Source organism: Schistocerca serialis, chromosome 5, assembly GCF_023864345.2.
Source record: "Schistocerca serialis cubense isolate TAMUIC-IGC-003099 chromosome 5, iqSchSeri2.2, whole genome shotgun sequence".
Taxonomy (NCBI): domain Eukaryota; kingdom Metazoa; phylum Arthropoda; class Insecta; order Orthoptera; family Acrididae; genus Schistocerca; species Schistocerca serialis.
Genome location: NC_064642.1, coordinates 827,050,414 through 827,070,315, shown reverse-complemented (window position 1 = coordinate 827,070,315; position 19,902 = coordinate 827,050,414). Strand labels below are relative to the sequence as shown.

At 44.9% G+C, this 19,902-nt stretch overlaps 1 protein-coding gene across 1 annotated transcript in view; it reads left to right on the top strand.

The window, feature by feature from the left end:
* The window catches only part of LOC126482252 (uncharacterized), a 163,694-nt gene that overhangs the window by 121,928 nt on the left and 21,864 nt on the right, over nt 1–19,902 (top strand). Inside the window, exon 12 of the mRNA XM_050106232.1 lies at nt 12,371–12,604. Within this exon, the coding sequence (XP_049962189.1) occupies nt 12,371–12,604 (234 nt within the window). The remainder of the gene's footprint in view (nt 1–12,370; nt 12,605–19,902) is intronic.

Here is a 19,902-nt window from a genome sequence, read left to right as displayed (position 1 = left end):
GGACAACGCATCGGCGTTTCCGTTCTTAGCAGTGGACCGATACAAGATATCGTAGCGGTACTGCGAGAGGAAAATAGACCAGCGAATGAATTTCTGCGTTGTACGTGGAGGTACAGGCTTGTTCGGATGAAAAAGCGACGTCAGGGGTTTGTGGTCTGTGATGATGGTAAAGTGACGACCATACAAGAAATCATGAAACTTAGTAACACCAAATACGAAAGCCAAGGCTTCTTTCTCGATCTGGGAATAATTTCTTTGCGCAGACGAGAGCAATTTGGACGCAAAGGCAATAGAGCGATCGTGTGAACCATCTTTGTGCGCAAGCACAGCACCGATCCCGAAATCCGATGCATCTACCATCAACAAAAGGGGTTTCTGGGGATTGAATGGCGTAAGGCAAGTATTGGAAAGCAACGCCGATTTCAAGTGGCGAAAGGCGCGTTCGCATTCCGTCGTCCAGACGAACGGAACACTTTTACGGCGTAAGCGATGAAGCGGAGCTGAAATGGAAGAGGCGTGGCGCACATATTTATGGTAGTAATTGATTTTTCCCAACACTCTGTAGCTGCTTCAAATTCTGCGGCGAAGGCAAGTCTTGTATGGCACGGAGGTGCTCGGGAGTGGGATGTATGCCTTGGGCATTGAGTACATGGCCCAGATAGGGTAAGTCACGAGCAAAAAACACACATTTATCCTTCCGCAAGCGAAGACCATTTTGTCGCAAGACCTGAAATAATGTTCTGATATTGGCTAAATGTTCGTCTTCTGTCTTTCCGGAGATCACAATATCGTCCAGATAGTTTGCTGCAGTAGAGACCGAGGCACAAACAGTTTGCAGATATTGCTGAAACAATGCAGGGACGGATGCACACCCGAATGTCAGTCTTTTGAATCGATACAAACCAAGATGCGTGTTAACCACCAAAACTCGCTGGGATTCTTCATCCACCGGTATTTCCAAGTACGCATCTGCTAGGTCCAACTTCGAAAAATATTGACCCGGGCACAGTTTGTCAAAAAGATCTTCCGGGCGGGGTAAAGGAATAGTTGCAATCACTAGTTGTGGATTCACTGTGCCCTTGAAGTCCACACAAAGTCTCAATTTTCCGGAAGGTTTTGGCAAAATTACTAAGGGTGAGGTCCAGAGAGAAGCCTGCACACGTTCAATTACACCTTGTGATTCCAAATCGTGTAATGTTCTTGCGACCTCATCATGCAATGCGTGGGGCACATTGCGCGCTCTGAAAAATTTCGGTTGCACGTTTACTTTCAGTTCCAAATGTGCTTTATAGTTCTTAGCGCAACCAAGGCCCGGTGCAAAAATGTCAGCAAACTCTTCACATAGGCAAGAAACACTGGCTGAAGGCACAGTCTGGTTCACTGATAGGACCTCATTGTCTATAGACAAGTTAAACAACTGAAATAAATCTAAACCAAACAAGTTCACTGCAGAAGAAGAACAAAGTACGTAAAATGACACAAGTTTTGTTTGTCCCTTGTATGTTGCAAGAAGGGTGCACTGTCCTAACACTGGGATAGCTAGTCTTGAATAACTATTTAACTGAACATTTGCAGCACGCAACGGAGGGGTGCCCAGCTGTTTGTACGTGTCTTTATTGGTCAATGAAACTGCAGCTCCGGTATCGAGCTGCAATGGTATCACGTTGCCATGAATGTCCAAGTCTACAAAAAGTTTATTGTCCTGCTGACGACAAGAGCGACTGTCACGTGCAACGTGGACAGACACTGGTACAGAAGCACTTGTGACTTGACGCGATTTCCGGCGACGTTGATGCACACTATTTGTGGGATGAACACAGTCACTGCGAGAGAGAGTGGCACTGGGCGGAGTGGAATTAACTACATGAATTTCCATGGGCGAAGGTTCACGAGCCTGAGTATTCTTGGTTCGATTCCAATTCCGGCGCGAATCAAAGGGCCTGGAATGGTTGTGAGTGTGCAAATAGCTTGGCAGGATGGGCAATTCACACGCAAATGTCTAGTTGCACACCGCGGACATGACTTTAGCACTACATTTGCTTGCTTGCGCGGCGCACGTAGCGGAGAGCTTGGCGGCAGCTGTGCGGACGGGCGCGAGGGCTGTTTACTGTTCCGTGCAGCTCGCCCCGTCCTGCTGACGACAAGAGCGACTGTCACGTGCAACGTGGACAGACACTGGTACAGAAGCACTTGTGACTTGACGCGATTTCCGGCGACGTCGATGCACACTATTTGTGGGATGAACACAGTCACTGCGAGAGAGAGTGGCACTGGGCGGAGTGGAATTAACTACATGAATTTCCATGGGCGAAGGTTCACGAGCCTGAGTATTCTTGGTTCGATTCCAATTCCGGCGCGAATCAAAGGGCCTGGAATGGTTGTGAGTGTGCAAATAGCTTGGCGGGACGGGCAATTCACATGCAAATGTCTAGTTGCACACCGCGGACATGACTTTAGCACTACATTTGCTTGCTTGCGCGGCACACGTAGCGGAGAGCTTCGCGGCAGCTGTGCGGACGGGCGCGAGGGCTGTTTACTGTTCCGTGCAGCTCGCCCCGTCCTGCTGACGACAAGAGCGACTGTCACGTGCAACGTGGACAGACACTGGTACAGAAGCACTTGCGACTTGACGCGATTTCCGGCGACGTCGATGCACACTATTTGTGGGATGAACACAGTCACTGCGAGAGAGAGTGGCACTGGGCGGAGTGGAATTAACTACATGAATTTCCATGGGCGAAGGTTCACGAGCCTGAGTATTCTTGGTTCGATTCCAATTCGGGCGCGAATCAAAGGGCCTGGAATGGTTGTGAGTGTGCAAATAGCTTGGCGGGATGGGCAATTCACACGCAAATGTCTAGTTGCACACCGCGGACATGACTTTAGCACTACATTGGCTTGCTTGCGCGGCACACATAGCGGAGAGCTTGGCGGCAGCTGTGCGGACGGGCGCGAGGGCTGTTTACTGTTCTGTGCAGCTCGCCCCGTCCTGCTGACGACAAGAGCGACTGTCACGTGCAACGTGGACAGACACTGGTACAGAAGCACATGTGACTTGACGCGATTTCCAGCGACGTCGATGCACACTATTTGTGGGATGAACACAGTCACTGCGAGAGAGAGTGGCACTGGGCAGAGTGGAATTAACTACATGAATTTCCATGGGCGATGGTTCACGAGCCTGAGTATTCTTGGTTCGATTCCAATTTGGGCGCGAATCAAAGGGCCTGGAATGGTTGTGAGTGTGCAAATAGCTTGGCGGGATGGGCAATTCACATGCAAATGTCTAGTTGCACACCGCAGACATGACTTTAGCACTACATTTGCTTGCTAGCGGAGAGCTTGGCGGCAGCTGTGCGGATGGGCGCGAGGGCAGTTTACTGTTCCGTGCAGCTCGCTCAGCAGGCCGGTTAATGTGACACATGGCTTGCGAAGTGGCAAACGATTCCTGAGCAAAGTCAAGTGTGTCCTGCCTATCCAATATGTCCATCACTTGTTGAAGGGAGGGATTGACTAGTTTCAAAATCTGATCCCTTATACAAACATCAGAAACGTTCTGTGCAATTGCATCACATACCATAGTATCTGAATAAGGGAGTCCACATTCACACTCAAAACCACAATCCCTAGTAAGGTCTTGCAAGGTTGCAACCCACTCCTGATTAGTTTGACTGGCCGTACATTTGGTACGAAAGAACGTATACCGTTTGGCAAGTACATTGACTGATTCTTTGAAATATGCATCTAATGCAGACAAAATTTCTTCGTAGGACAGAGTTGCTATGTCGCGTCAGGGAAACAATTTCACTATCACACGGTAGGTGGACACACCTACACAAGAAAGCAAAACAGGCTGCCGCTCAATATCTTGAATTATGTAGGCGGCGAGATGGAATCCAAATTGGCGTGACCACTCCGTCCAGCTTTCCAGTGCTGCATCAAAAGGACGAAAAGGTGGTGCAACTGCGTGTTGTGGCTGCGGTAGCGGTGGAGCGGCGGCCGCCACCTCGTTTTGCATCGCACGTTGACCCTGGACGAGCTGTCCAAGGGCATCCAATAAGGCCTGCATCTGCTGATTCTGCAAGCAATAAAATTCGGACAGTACATCTGGAGATTGTGGCGAAGCCATGACACAAGTAAATTACGGTAATATAGTTAGGAACGAAAAATCCTCGTCGCCATGTGATGTGTTGGCAGAAGAGCCAACACTGTGTTGCTAGAGGAGGCCAAAATGCACGCGTTAAGCTCACGAAGGCTGGCGTGATGTCTGGAACAGTTAAGGGAATTTATAGTAGCAAATAAAGTACGTAGTTGATGTAATACTTAACTTTAATCCATAATTGGAGAACATCGCTCTTGTTGATACATTAATAACAATCTCAATATAAACTGGTAATGGCGCCTTGCTAGGTCGTAGCAAATGACGTAGCTGAAGGCTATGCTAACTATCGTCTCGGCAAATGACAGCGTATTTGTCAGTGAACCCTTCCTAGCAAAGTCGGCTGTACAACTGGGGCGGGTGCTAGGACGTCTCTCTAGACCTGCCGTGTGGCGGCGCTCGGTCTGCAATCACTGACAGTGGCGACACGCGGGTCCGACGTATACTAACGGACCGCGGCCGATTTAAAGGCTACCACCTAGCAAGTGTGGTGTCTGGCGGTGACACCAAAAGAATTATTTGAATATTTTAGTGTTTACCAGATTTATTATTCTATTCTTTTCCTTAATTTTTTTAGCTCCATGTCATATTATTTTTATGAATAAAAAACAGCCTTTACTACAGCAGATAATACTGCGGCTTTCTGGTCGTAGAAAGAAGGCCGGTCCTTGTTTACTATACAACTCATAGCCGCCCCATTTATTAATGATTTCATATGCAAATGCAATTATTTTTATTTTTCGTTGTTAAAGGCCCATTAGGTAATTATAAAGTTCATACTGATTACGTAAAGGAATCCGGGTTTTCCTTTTCCAAATAACAGAAGCCTTTGCATAATCAAAAACTAGCCTCCTTCTGACAACGATCAGGAGCCGACCAGAAGACAGACGTCTTCGTCCGCTTTTGTGTTTCCTGTGGCAAAGCTGTGCCAAACTGGGAACACGACATTCTAATATGAAACACAATACATATATAATTATCAGATTACAATTGAAAAAAATTGAAATACATTTAATTGAATTTATTTTTTCTTTTACCACACTAGACAGCGCACACGCAGGAGAGCTGCTCTTCGATTTTCGGCAGAGGGCGTTTTAGTATGGCACGCAAATCATTGCGCATGCCTGATTTCCGCTCCTGCACATTCTTCGCTCGTGTGCTCTAGAAACGGATCGTCGACGTGCCGATACTAGCCACTAGCAAGTTTGAACCACCTGAAGATGTCGGACAGTTTCTCTGAGGAAATATTGTAGAATTTGCACAATGTGATCTGGCGGCAAATCTGTGAAGACTATCAACTTATCCGCCAGGACAGCTTGAAGAATCACAGAAATAAAACTAAACTATTGATTGACGTCCGTCAAGGATGAAATCTTGTCTATCGATTCTGCAGAAATACTGTCCCATATATTGCCAAGTTTCATAGCTCTTCTCTTAAAACCATTTACTTCTGCGCCTGAATAGCCAGTTTTCTTTAAAGCTTGCTTCAGACATTTTAATTCAGCATCCAGGTGCTCTGGTGTGCAAAGTTGTAAGGTGGCTATTGATACATCCTGCTTCACCCGCAGGACAGGACAGGTAATTTAAATGGTGGAAAGGGGCCAAATAAGCGGCTGTCAGTTACACTCGAACATACAACGTTATTTAGTTGATCTAACATTACAAGAACCAAGAAATTTAAAAAAAAAAAACTTTCATCTTTGGAACTTGATCACCAGCTGAATGCGCCGTACTATCTGATGCCTTAAGGCAAGACCACTTTAATTTAAAAACGGCTGAAGGCCAGTAACCTAAAACTCAAGCATAATCAGAAATTTAAAAACAAGCCTTATCTTACAACAGTTCTTTATTTATGCTGAAGGCCCAAAGAATCTGAGATATTCAGAGCAAACAACTTGAGTTCAAAATCGCCTGGAAGCACAACACTTAACGCGAAACCACATTAAATTAAAAAAAAAACAATGGCCTTACGTAAAACAGTTTTTAATTAGGGAAAAAATCAACCAAAACATAAATTTAAAAGGTAAAGCCTTATCTTAAAACAGTTTTTAGTTAGGCTGAAGGCCCAAAGAATCAGACACTTTAAGAGCAAACAAGTTAAATTCAAAATCGGCTGAAGGCCTAACAATTAAAACTCCATAATATTACATTTTTTAAATACTAAAGGTCTCACGTGAAACATTTCTTTAAATTAGGCTGAAGGCCTTAAGAACAAAACAACTTAACCTCAAAATTGGGTGAAGGCCCAACACCTAAAATTCAACAGCATTAAATTTTTTTAAATGTCTAAGGCCTTACGTGAAACAGTTCTTTAAATTAGGCTGAAGGCCTAAAGAATCTTACGCCTTAAGGGCAAAATAACCTTAATTTTTAAAAAATAACGACTAGAATCCATGCAAGTACAAACAACAAAAACAAATAAAAAAGGGCAGTACTCGCAAGGGCACTCAGATGTTCTAGGGTCGGCCAGGAATTTCAACATTAACGCCCGCTTAGGTGAGACAGGCTGTCGGGCCAACCATTCTCAATCTGACGGCAACTCAACCGACAGACAGTCAACAGACCAATGATCAAGATTAGTTCCGTTCCACACTTGCACAAAAACTCAAACGATGCTAACAGCAGTGGAACAACGACAAGAACAGATCACAGAAAACCCATAAGCAGTGGACGACCTAAATACACGCCGTCTAATCAGACTACCGACCAAACGGCCAAGCAAGATCGTTGCCACTCAAATGTGTGTATCGGCAATCGTCGGGCAAGTGATGGCTATCCTGTCCTTCCTCGCTACTGCATGCCAACCGACCAATTCAGGGCCAGTACGCCGACAACGTTTAAATTAACTTGTCAGTCAAAATCACATAAACTACACACAGTTTCACGAACACTTGGACGACGAACTAGACAATGCTAACGGCAGTACTGTGCAATAACAAGGACAAATCACGAGTCGGCTCACACAGCCAACCATAAGCGATCGCCGGCCAAATACACGTCGTCCGACAAGACGACCGACCGACGATCAACCAAAGCCGTCCCCACTCAAATCATGTGTGTCTTCAACCGTCGGCGAGTGATGGCCATCCGCGCCTCCCTGGCGCTGCATGCCCCACTGGTGCTATGAAGCGACTGCGCCAACCGACCAGCTGCTACACATCAGCGCGGAGACAGCACTAAAATAACTGGGCAGTCGACATGACAGGCTACACACAATTTCACAAACACTTGGACGAAGAACGCGCCCAATGCTAAAAGCAGTGACTGTGCAATCACCAGGACGAACCACGAGTTGAGACACAAACCGCCAACCCATAAGCGATCGGCGAGCAAATACACGTCGTCAGGTGAGACGACCAACCGACGATCAAACAAGACCGTCCTCACTCAAGCTGTGTATGGCGGAAATGCTCGGGCGAGACATGGCTACCCGAACCTCACTGCCGCTTCAACCCAACCGAACTTCTGCCGCATCCCAACTCTCTGACTACCAGGTCCGAACTCCACTGCTGGCGCGTTCCAACTCACTGCACGGCACACGATGACCAGGAAGTAATAGCAGTCCAGCAAAGATAATATGACCGGGCTTATATTGGTAAGCGCTGCTGCTGCCGCTCACTGCCAGGCAAAGCAGGAACTCAGTGACACCAGTAACAGAAACTAACTTAACGAGGTTGTGGTACGGTAAAAACACAGGATGTTAAATAAGAGATGGCAGGAACACGAGCCACGCACGGCTCAGCTATTTTTTATGATGTTATTGGATGTGTTAATATTTGTAAAGAAAAACTGATATTTGAACAATTATGGACAGATACAGAGTACCTGTGTCTGCGATGCCAGCACTGTGGAGTCGTAGAATCTTGCACTGTCAGTAGTACATAGCAGCAGTTTGCTGCAAAGGGGGGAGGGGGGGGAGGGGGTGCTTGAGTTTACAGTCTAATGCATGGACTCACATTTGGAACTATGTGAGTTGCAGGTTTATTACAAGGAGGAATGATGGCTCACAACAATGGTTGGGTAGCATACGGGCATAAAAAAGACTTCGAAATGAAGTACAAAGTATTATTTGATGAAGTAAAAAGTTTATTTTTATTTTGTGGACTTGTATTGTTGGTCTACTTCACCCTTTTTACAGTCGAGTTTTTAATAATTATTCTATTGATTGATGTTGTGAGTTAATTTGCTGCACCATGGAAGTTATTAGATTAAATGAACCTTCATATTATAGTCTGGAATTGTTTTCTTTGAGGTTCGAGTCCTCCCTCGGGCATTGGTGTGTGTGTGTTTGTCCTTAGGATAATTTAGGTTAAGTAGTGTGTAAGCTTAGGGACTGATGACCTGAGCAGTTAAGTCCCATAAGATTTCATACACATTTGAACACTTTTTTTGTTTTCTTTGATAAGTTCCCCATAACTGAAATTTCAGTACTTAAAGGTTCAGTCATGTGTCTCATTGGCATTCTGTGTCAAGATTATGAACCTAGTTTCCCTGGACCAATTGCAGTCAGTTTTGTTACCAGCAGCGCGTTTTTAGCTGACGCTGTGTTGCTGCTTCTGCCAGTACTTCATTTTGTAGGTGGGACTGTGATACGTGATTGTTTCGTTTCCTTTGCCCAATTTAGGCTGTGTCTGTTTCTTTATTTTACCAGGGCCATATGCCAGTGCAGAAATTTTCCTGCGTTTCACGTTGCGTTCTTATACAGATCAACATTACAGTTTTTTTTATAGAGTTACATTTTTTTTTCAAACAGTTAGCACTGGCCAAGTCTACTGAGCGTGAAATTATTGGTTTATATGGTATGAATTATTGGTTTGCTTATTTATTTGCTTATGAATGAAATCGCTTTTCACACACACAGGATTATTTTCAATTTCATGTACGTGATGTGGCTTTGAGCTCAGTAGGACATTTAGGTTGTCAGAACACATTCCCAGGTTTGTATTTACTATAATGCACACAAGTGTAAAGGCTGCTCACAAAGTCTTTTGGCTTTGTCAGAAAGACTTTTAATGACATATCCCTTTTGTTGTAGACAATGATTAGAGTTCTTAAGCAAATATCTGTCTGTGTGCATAAATTTCTGAAAACGACCAGATAATACTAAGCTGTGGGATAAAATGGCTGCGAGCGCATTTTGTTTATATAGGTTCCATATACTGAGAGGTAAGAATACTTTCGGAGGATAATCATCCCCCTCTCCCATCCCTCAACCTATTGTTATACTAATTGATTTATGACCCACTGGGAGTTGATGTGTGATGCTCCAGGGGATAATCCGTCATTCTGAGATACCCCCACCCCTCTCCCTCCTCCTCCCCTTCTGGAAATTGACGTGAAATGCTCAGTCTGTGCTGAGCTGTTGGTGTGGGAGGATCTCATGACATGAAATTCAGACCAATCGCATTTACAATGTAGAGGATGTATTGTTCATTTATAAAATTCAATTGGCATATAAGATATGAACTTGGTAACCAATCTCATTTACAATGCAGAGGATATACTGAAACTTTCCTGGCACATTAAAACTGTGTGCTTCCGGAGTTCGAGTCTCGGTCTGGCACACAGTTACTGTAACACACACACGAGTAAAAGCCACTCACTAAGTCTTTTGGATTTGTCAGCAAGACTTTTAATGACACATACCTTTTGTTGTAGACAATGATTAAAGTTCTTATGCAAATATCTGTCTGTGTGCATAAATTTAAGAAAACGACCAGATAATAATAAGCAGTGGGATAAAATGGGGTTTGAGTCGCGGTCTGGCACACAGTTTTAATCTGCCATGAAAGTTTCATATCAATGCACACTCTGCTGCAGAGTGAAAATCTCATTCTGCAGAGGATATACTGTTCATTTATAAAATTCAATTATCATATAAGGTATGGACTTGGTAACTATGTTCATTTATTTGTATGGGTATTATTCTGCTGGAAGAATTTCCTGGTGGGGAAACCGAACTGACAATTACTCTACAGTCTTGCTGCCTGAAATTCAAATAAACACAACTGCTCCCCTCCCACACTTGTGAACTCAGTCTGTGCTGAGCAGCCAGAGAGGAAGGTTGTATCGAAATGTCAGAGGGATGTCTCCTCTCCTCCACTTCTGAATTGGTGGGAAAAAGTACGGAGAGGAAAGTGCTGCCTTTGTTTTTGAGGGAATTGACGACATGTTGCTGTTGGCCAGAGAAGAATTTAATATGTGTATTATTATGTGTATTATCAGTAAGCATACAGCACCCATATCTCCCTATAAGGGGAATGATAGTAGTTGATAATGGATGTGAGTAGTGGGAATACTTTCCAGCAAATAATGGTGAAGCAGCTGGATGTATTGAGGATACATTTTATAATTTGTAGAGACTATTGCCTTTACTGGAGATGTTCATGTTTTTTGAAAAGGCCAGTCAATCCACAGTACAGGAAACAACTTTGCCCTGTTTCACTGCCCCAGACTGAATCAACCAGAGGTGGTCCCACTGGTGTATGAGGCTCAACTGAGGATGAAATGGGTTTTGCTCCCTGGGAACCAACAGGAATGCGGCATTCCCCCTCCCCCACCTGAAAATTGGCGGGAGGCAATAGGATCGCAGGAATATTACATCCAGTCATGTGATAATGACATCAGGAGATGCAAGACGGATGCAGCCTCAGTCCCAAACAGTCAGTGGAAGAACTGTTAGGTGTCAACAGCAACCAAGATCATCAACCTTCTCTGCCTTGTAGAAGAAGCGTAAAAGTAAGTACATATGGTTTAGTTCCATGTCTTTGTTCAACTCTAGGTCCCCGTCTGTGGATACTTACTGTTTCTTGTCCTTCATGTTTGTCAGGGACCTCTGATACGTCCAGACCAGCAGCAACCTCTGGCTTGTCGGAGTCTGCAGAAACTTCCGGCATATCTGGGTCAGTAGCAGCCACCAGCGGCTCGTGGAGACCTGCAGCAGCCTCTGGACTGTTGGGACAGGCAACGGCACCAGCTCCAAGGGATCCTGTAGCGCACCTTGCCAGCATGTTGGGGCAAAACAATTAGCTGCTATTATCAATCCACAATTATTTGTGTAATGAAGACACTCAGCCAATCCCCGACTCTCAGAAGAAATTTGTTGGAGGGTCCTACTACACACGGTGCAGATCAGTACAGGTCTCCAAGATACACACCGTTCCAGAACATTCTTCTGTTACTGTAACGACAGAGTGCCCATTTGGTGGATGAGGAGCTGCTGATTCCTCCCAGTGCTCTAACACTATTCACTTCAACTCATAACAACTTGCAGTTCAAAGTGCTTAAATACTATTATAGAAGCATCAGTGAATAGTTACTGTCATGTTGTGTTAGAAATTTAAAGTGTATCAAGAAGTGTTGAGGTGCAATTTACAAAGTTGGACTGGGAGAAACTGTGTCATGCAGAACGCTGCATAAATCAACAGACGACCAAGGAGTATTATCGATCTTGTTCACCCCCAGATGATTATACTGTGCTGGCCTGAGACTATCTATCACATCATTGTATGATGCGCACCACTCAAGGTGAAATCTGGAGGCTGATCCATTTATTTGTAAAACCCCACCATTTCCAACTTGTTTGGCCTAAGAATGGTGCTAGTCGTTATATCAGAAAGACTGCCTTGTGTTCAAACAGCACATAAATATGTTTTGAACTGTCTCTGTATGTACAGTGTGCATGGAAACGATTTAGAACACTGCATCAATATGGTGTCAAAAGAATAAGCTGAAGGAACACCCATCAGTTTTTGCATATGTACCAGCTAGATGCAGCTAGTTGTTTGTTTGGTTTCATTTTGTTACAAAAAGTATAACAGGCACTTGTCGTCGTCATATGGTACCACGATTATTCATTTGAAGGGATGGTGGAGTTACTTAGAATTTGTTTCAGTATACAGAAACCTGCAGTTCGTCATAAATGAACATTTTTACCTGATTTTTCACAAAGAAATATGAACCACTAACATAAACACACCAAAGATTGTGACAATGTGCCAGCCGTGGTTACCGAGCGGTTCTAGGCGCTACAATCTAAAAACGCGCGACCGCTATGGTGGCAGCTTCGAATCCTGCCTCGGGCATGGATGTGTGTGATGTCCTTGGGTTAGTTAGGTTAAAGTAGTTCTAAGTTCTAGGGGACTGATGACCTCAGCAGTAGTGCTTAGAGCCATTTGAACCATTTTGAACTTGCGGGCCACGCTGTTGCAGGAGGAGGGCTCGCTGGCGGCGCTGGTGTCTCTGCTGTGCGCGACGGGCGTGCGCGACCTGGCACTGCGCGGCTGCCGCCTGCAGCTGGCGGTGCACGAGGGACCGTTGGCGGCGGGGGCCGGCCCCGGAGGGCGCGGCCGCCGCGCCGGCGCCGCCACCGCCGCCCACCTGCTCGCCGCGCTGCCGCCCTTCACCTGCGCCGCCGTCCTCTTCCTGCGGCTCGCCGCCTTCCAGGTCACACCAGGCTTTTTGCTAATAAATTTCCTTAAAAGTTGTACAAACGACATTTCTGTTGTATCCTAGTACGACGGTCGTTCAACAAGCAATAACCCTCCATTTTTTTTAAAAGGCCATAATACACATAGACAAACGTCATTCTTGGTGCTTCGCATCTGATGTTTGTTTTGTGCGCCGGCGAAGTTTCGAACCGTTCTGGCTGGTGGTACAACCGTAGTACAGCGTCAAAATGGCGTCTACATACTACTTACATTACAAGCAGCATGCTGTTAGTGAATTCTTGTGTGTGGAAAAAGAAACCGTGGTGAACATCCATAAACGTTTGTGTGCAGTGTATGCAGATGCTGCAGTTGATAGGAGTACAGTTGGGCGATGGGTAAAGAAAGTTACAGCCTCAGGAAATGCAGGAACAGTGCTCCGTGATCGGCCACGCTCGGGACGTCCTGTCACAGCCACTGCTCCAGACACGCTGAATCGCACAGATGCCGTTATTCGTGCCGACTGGATCATCACAACTCGACAACTGGCTCTACAGTTACCGGTCACCGTTGGAAGTGCGTCTGCAATGATCGAGACTCTCGGATATTCAAATATTCAAAGAGGTGCTCACGATGGGTTCTATGAATGCTCACAGTGGACCACAAGATTCAAGGAAAGGCCATTTTATCTGAATTGTTAGCGCGTTTTGAGACCGACGGAGAGGCTTTTCTGTCACGGATCGTTATGGGGGATGAAAGCTGCGTGCACCACTTTGCACCAGAAACGAAAAGGCAGTCCATCTTCATCATGCACCCCAAAAGAAGAAATTCAAGACAACCCCCTCTGCCGGAAAAGACACGATGACAGTCTTCTGGGATTGTGTTGGTGTCATTCTAGTGCACGTGATGACGAGAAGGTCAACCATCAATTGACAAGCATATGTGAAAACTCTGGATAAACTCAAGAACCGTTTCTGATGTATTCGATCGGACAATAATCCACCAGAAATCTTGCTCCGACACGATAATGCACGCCCACACACAAGTCTGAGAACCTGGGAACATATCGCCAAATTGGGTTGGACATCATTGCCTCATCGACCCTACTACAGTCCAGACCGGCCACCCTTGGACTTCCATCTCTTTGGGACGCTTAAAGATTCTTTACAGGGAACAGACTTTGAAGATGACGATAGTGTCAGTCATGCAGTGAAAACATGGCTACTCCTACAAGACAAGAGCTTTCTCCAGCAGGGATTACATGCTCTTCCACAACGCTGGCGTACACCCATGGAACGTGATGGAGACTATGCAGAAAACTAGGACATGGACAAGATATGTTGATGTATATTGTCACCAAATACTGTCAAGTAACAAATAATATGTTCTTAGAAAAAAAATGTGAGGCATTACTTATTGAACGACCCTCATATATACTTACGATTAAATAGTTAAATGAAAACTTAAAATAACTCTAGACTGGCAAATGAGAGGATTTTAACTAAGGATTATTACATTAGGAGGGGAAAAGAGAAGAGAAGAGAATAAAATGAGCGAGTCCCGCCTCCAGCGCCATTCCAAATGCGCGGACGACGGTAGCGCACTTCGAGCCACTCGCCTCCATGTGGCGCACTGATTTCTCGCTGATTGACTGACTTTAGGGAAACGTCTCGTGGAGGTGCTGCCTTTAGTCCGTCTCCTATGCTAGTCTAACGAAACTTCTGTTCTAATACAAGTCCTTGTATCGTTCCATGTGTATGGTTAGTGTATTTCGTCAGTATAGCAACAATCTAGCTATCCAGTGGTACTCCTAACACACTTTAGCAGTTGCAGGTTTAACGTGCCTGTTTATGGCACAGCCGAACAGGGTTATAACTCGTTATAGTCTACAGATTTTATTCTTCGTGTCTTCTGATTTGGAAGATATTAGGCGTCAATCTGCCAGTATCGTGTGCCTCATTCTGGTGCCACTGCACCGTCCGTCAACTTCTCACCATAGTTTATTATTAATATAATATCATCAGTCCGAGAACCTAAGTCTGACAAGCATCATGTGTTCACTTAATCTTCCGAAAATCCACGAACACTGTTTAATATTGTTCAGCACACTTCTATACTCAAGTCCCGCAGTCATGAAGTAACGATATTGTACTGTGTGTTAATCACTCTCAGCGCTAACTCAGCACAGTTTCCATATTTAGACTTAGTTGCCTAAGCCGAAAATAGATTTCTCACGCTGGAAATACTTCAAAGTCTTTGCGATTGTCACACTCAAATTACTACAATTCCCAACCAAACAGTTCGCCCGACGCTAATTTTTCCAAGCCCACAAGAGTTCTCGCAATCGTCACATCCGAAATTTGGCATGTAGTAATTTCATGGAAATGTCTTGATCACTAAAAACTTTTTTCGACTACTCATCACCAAATAAAATATGTATCAACAGCCCGACTAGGCACTATGCATATTTTATCTGATGATTTTCACTCGACACACGTCATAGATAAACTTTTTAGAGATCAAAACGTCTGCACGGAATTACTACATGCCACGTCTGGATGGTCGCATACCTTGGAATACTTCACCAGTCAAATGAAAGACATGTGAAACTTTTAGAAGTACAGGACTGAATACTTAGGCAATGTATCTGTTACACACACGAAGCGACGTCTAGCAGCACACATGATCTATCTGTACGCAAAGTCCGCTCCAACTGGCAGTCGAATCCAAAGTGTCCCACACAAAAACGAGCACCGTTACTTATAGCCTTGCACTTGCGAAAGCATACACAACTATAAGTGTAATGTTATTTATACACATTACACATGAATCTGGACGCAAAGTTCATCAGCTACACAGTGCTGCTCGTAGTTTTTGCGAAGCTTTGATGATTTTGTTACAAATAGTTCTTTTGCTCATATCGGCCATATTTTGCGCCGTTATAGCATTAATAAATATTAAACAGTTAAACTAATTACAGTCAGCGTCTATAATTACACCTATTTACTAATTTTGCCGCTACTTTCACTATTTCGTGTTACATTTAGGAGACAACTCACTTTTTCATGTGTGGAATATATACTAATCAGCCGAAACATAGTGCCCTCTGCCTGGCCCGGCGTTGGATGCCGCCTGGTGGCGTTGCGGGCACGTGATACGGTAGCAAAAGTGTGCAGGCGGAGCTGACACGGACGGGGTATCATCACCCTAGCGAAGATAAGGGAAATACGTTGAGATGAGCGACTTTGACAAAGGACAGATTATTCTTATGCAGAGCCTGTGAACGAGTATCTCGAAAACAGCGAAGCTGATCGTATGTTTGCGTGCTACTGTCGTGAGCATCTACGGGAAGAGGTAGAAGGACAGGGAAAATATCTCTAGGCGCTGAACGGTTGGACGCCCAACACTCTCACGGAAAATGGGATTCGGAGGCTTTTCTGCTCTGTAAAGTAGGATAGGTGATGATCGTAGCATCTCTGCCGAAAGAGCACAATGCTGGTGCGCCCATAAGTGTTTCGGAGCACACCGTTCATCATACATTGTTGAACATGGGGCTCTGTAGCAGATAACCCCTACGTGTTCACATATTGACCCAACATCATCGTCAATTAAAATTTCATTGGGCACGACAACATCGGGATTCCACCGTCGATCAATGCAAACGTGTCGGCTCTTCAATTGAATCACGTGTTTAGTAGGTTGATGGTCACCTCTGCAAAAGGTGAAACGTGCAGCGCGCCACGGGCGCAGCCTAGTGGGAGCGGTATTACGTTATGGGAGGCATTTTCCTGCGCTTGTATGCGATCTGTTGCAGTAGTCGAAGATATACTGGCAGCTGCTAAATACCTGCATCCCTTCGTGGTTGATGTCTTCTCTGATGGCGATGTCATCTTTCAGCACTGTAACTGCCCATGTCACGGAGCCAGAACCGTGCTACAGTGGTTGTAGGAGCACTGGAGTGAACACAAAGTCGATGTCTCGGCGACCAAACTGCTTCCGAAAGAGTGGGTTAATTCTTACAGTACCTAGCTGAGTGTATTTAACAACGTCTGTGATACATGAAACAGAACATTCGTGCTTTTTAGCTTTGGAAAGGAAATTTTGAAGACTCTCTTTGCCTACTCCCCACTTACGCCATTCAAAACCGTCATTACCCATTCCAAATAGTACACAGTGAAAACGAAAAGTTTGTTCCTTACAACGCTAGTTCTTTACCCAGGAACATATCTTCCAAAGAAAGACGAGAGAAGAATGTAGGATTTTCTTACAAAATTCAGTGGATCTCTTCATAAAATAAACGGGTACATGGCAGGTTGACGTAGTCAGCAATACCATGCGTTACAAGATAATGATTTAAATATTAAACAACTTACAGCACAATGACAAGCCAAATTGACGATGACACCTCACATGTGAAACGCACGCCGAAATGTACTTCACTAATCAGTTAAACACTACCACTGCTTCTACATTTTAACTACAAAACTCGTGTTCCAGGTTTCACCATAAGCACATCTAGTCCATTGATATCAAAACCTACCTACTACGTTTACGTGGGATTCCGAAACTATGTTCCGTAATCCGATTTCCCAATACCGCTTTTGGTTGGTCGTGTAAAGACTGCTAAATCGATTCTGGAAATAAGCTTCTTGCTGCGGGTTTTCATCTTCCACAATCGATTTTCGCTACCATGTAAACGAATAACTGTCTTTAAAACGTGCTTGGGCTGTCAGGTTACGACTTGTTTTACTAAATATCTACTAATACCGCTGGAGCGACTTTTTGAGGGATGAAGGAGAAGTAGAATGAAACTGTCTACTTCTGATAGTATTGTTTCGACTTAATCAGAAACTGGAACAGCTGATTTCCAAACGCCATATTTGACTGAGCTAGCAAATCCGCTTTAGGCTTTAACATGTAAACATGACAGCGAAAAACGATTTCCGAAGTTCGGTTTTCGTGTGCTGAAAGATGTGTCACATGTAAACGTAGTGACAGACACGCTAAGGAATTACCGACGTTTGATATAACTAAAGGTACTAAATTTTAATCTGAGGAACGATGAAAATATATAGGCTAATTCCTATCGTCTTATAAAAACGTGGTCTTCCTGAGCTGGAGACTAAAAGCGCTACCAGTCCTCTGCAGCTGTACGCCACAGACGTGCTTCAGTGAGCACAATATAGTGCGGTGGAGCAACGTTGTGTGTCACAGGGAACATGGCCCAGGTCATGAGGACAATAAAAACTTCTGAATCTTCCTGGCAGATTAAAACTGTGTGCCGGACCGTGACTCGAACTCGGGACCTTTGCCTTTCGCGGGCAAGTGCTCTACCAACTGAGCTGCCGGCCGAAGTGGCCGTGCGGTTCTAGGCGCTGCAGTCTGGAACCGCGAGACCGCTACGGTCGCAGGTTCGAATCCTGCCTCGGGCATGGATGTGTGTGATGTCCTTAGGTTAGGTAGGTTTAACTAGTTCTACGTTCTAGGGGACTAATGACCTCATAAGTTGAGTCCCATAGTGCTCAGAGCCATTTGAACCATTTGAACCAACTGAGCTATACAAGCGCGACTCACGTCCCGTCCTCACAGCTTTACTTCTGCCAGTACCTCGTCTCCTACCTTCCAAACTTTACAGAAGCTCTCCTGCGAACCTTGCAGAACTAGCACTCCTGAAAGAACGGATATTGCGGAGACATGGCTTAGCCGCAGCCTGGGGGATGTTTCAAGAATGAGATTTTTCACTCTGCAGCGGAGTGTGCGCTGATATGAAATATCTACCAAAAACCCCTCAGTCTCAAAGTGGGTTCCATGCTGATGAGTGCGTGACTATTGTGCAGGAACAGTCATTAGTGGAAAACCTGCCACACTTTAGTTCCATAAACCTTGTTCAGGCAAGCGTGGTTCTGTCTGGATGGATCTATATAAGTGGTAGGCTACTGGCGCTGTCACCTCACTTTGCAGGTTGCATACATTCAGGGGTAAGCATACATTCAGGTGCAAATTTGACTGATTTATGACCTTGACATATTGTTATTCTAATCGATTTATGACCCTCTGGGCGATGATTTATGAACCCTGGGCATATCTGTCCTTGATAGAAACCCCTGTCCCTCCCTCTCCTGCTCCCTCACCCCTTTGGGAAATCCCTAAACCACCCCACCTCCCCCCTCACGGATACAAGCAAACTTTTGATATCAAATTAATTGACTAATTAATTAAACAGGTAAATTAACTACCCCCCACCTCGGAAGTCCACCAACACTCCCCACCCCTCCACCACTTCCCCTCCCCACCAGGAAAAATTAGTGTGAAAAGTGCAAACAAAGCCCCTGTAGTGGCATCCCTTATAAATTTGACACCAGACTTACTTCCTGCCTCTCTCTCTCCCTCTCTCTGTCTCAAGTTGTTACTTCCTTTTTGTTTGAACCAACATATGTAAACAAACATAGAGCAAGATGTCCTCTCCATCTCTCTTCCCTTGCATACCCATCCCCTACCCCTCTCGTCATTCATGCAGAGTGGTATCAGTATATACCTTTTTTCTCACAATTCAACTGCTATGGAAACCTGTAGCAAATGGAGCAAAGACATTCTAGAAGAAGTAAATATCGTCTGTCATGTGCCACACTAAACCCACCTATGTCCTTCATCCTATTTGGAGGATACTAAAACTGGTATACGGTGGTATTCGATCCTGATAACCACCTAATTTCCAAACCCTTCTGGATTTTTTACCCTTGCCTACTATTCCTGGATACTGACACAGTAAGGTCATTTGTTAGGAAGTCAGTTACATTGGAGGGAGCTCAGAATTTCAAATTTCAGCTCAGGTGCGTGCTATGTCGTTAAGCAATCTGCAGAGGTGTTGGATTTATGTGTGTGCTCGCAGTATAACTATCGGACACAATAAATTGTCGATTCGGAAATTTGACGTCTCAATTGGAATCGATACTGTGTACAATAATAGTTGGAATTTTAAATTTCGGGGTGATTTTATACTGTCATGCTTGTGGAATTCTCAACCAGTGCAGGTTAGCTGAGTGTCTTTTATAAAGCACTATAGAGCTCCTAAGTCTGTTGTCTCAGCTACACCAAGATTAAGAAGGATGAGGAAAGGGTCTACCGAGTGATAGGGTAGTAACAACAACAAATAACACTACAAGACAGAGTGCAGTGCAATGTGTTGGGAAGCAATAAGCCACAATCTTAGCCGTCGTCACGGCTAGGTGCCTGAGATCACTGAAAACACTCGCACATACAGCTCGCTCACCTCCCAGATGTTCACCTGTGGTGCGACCGACCCTTCTGCACCGCCAG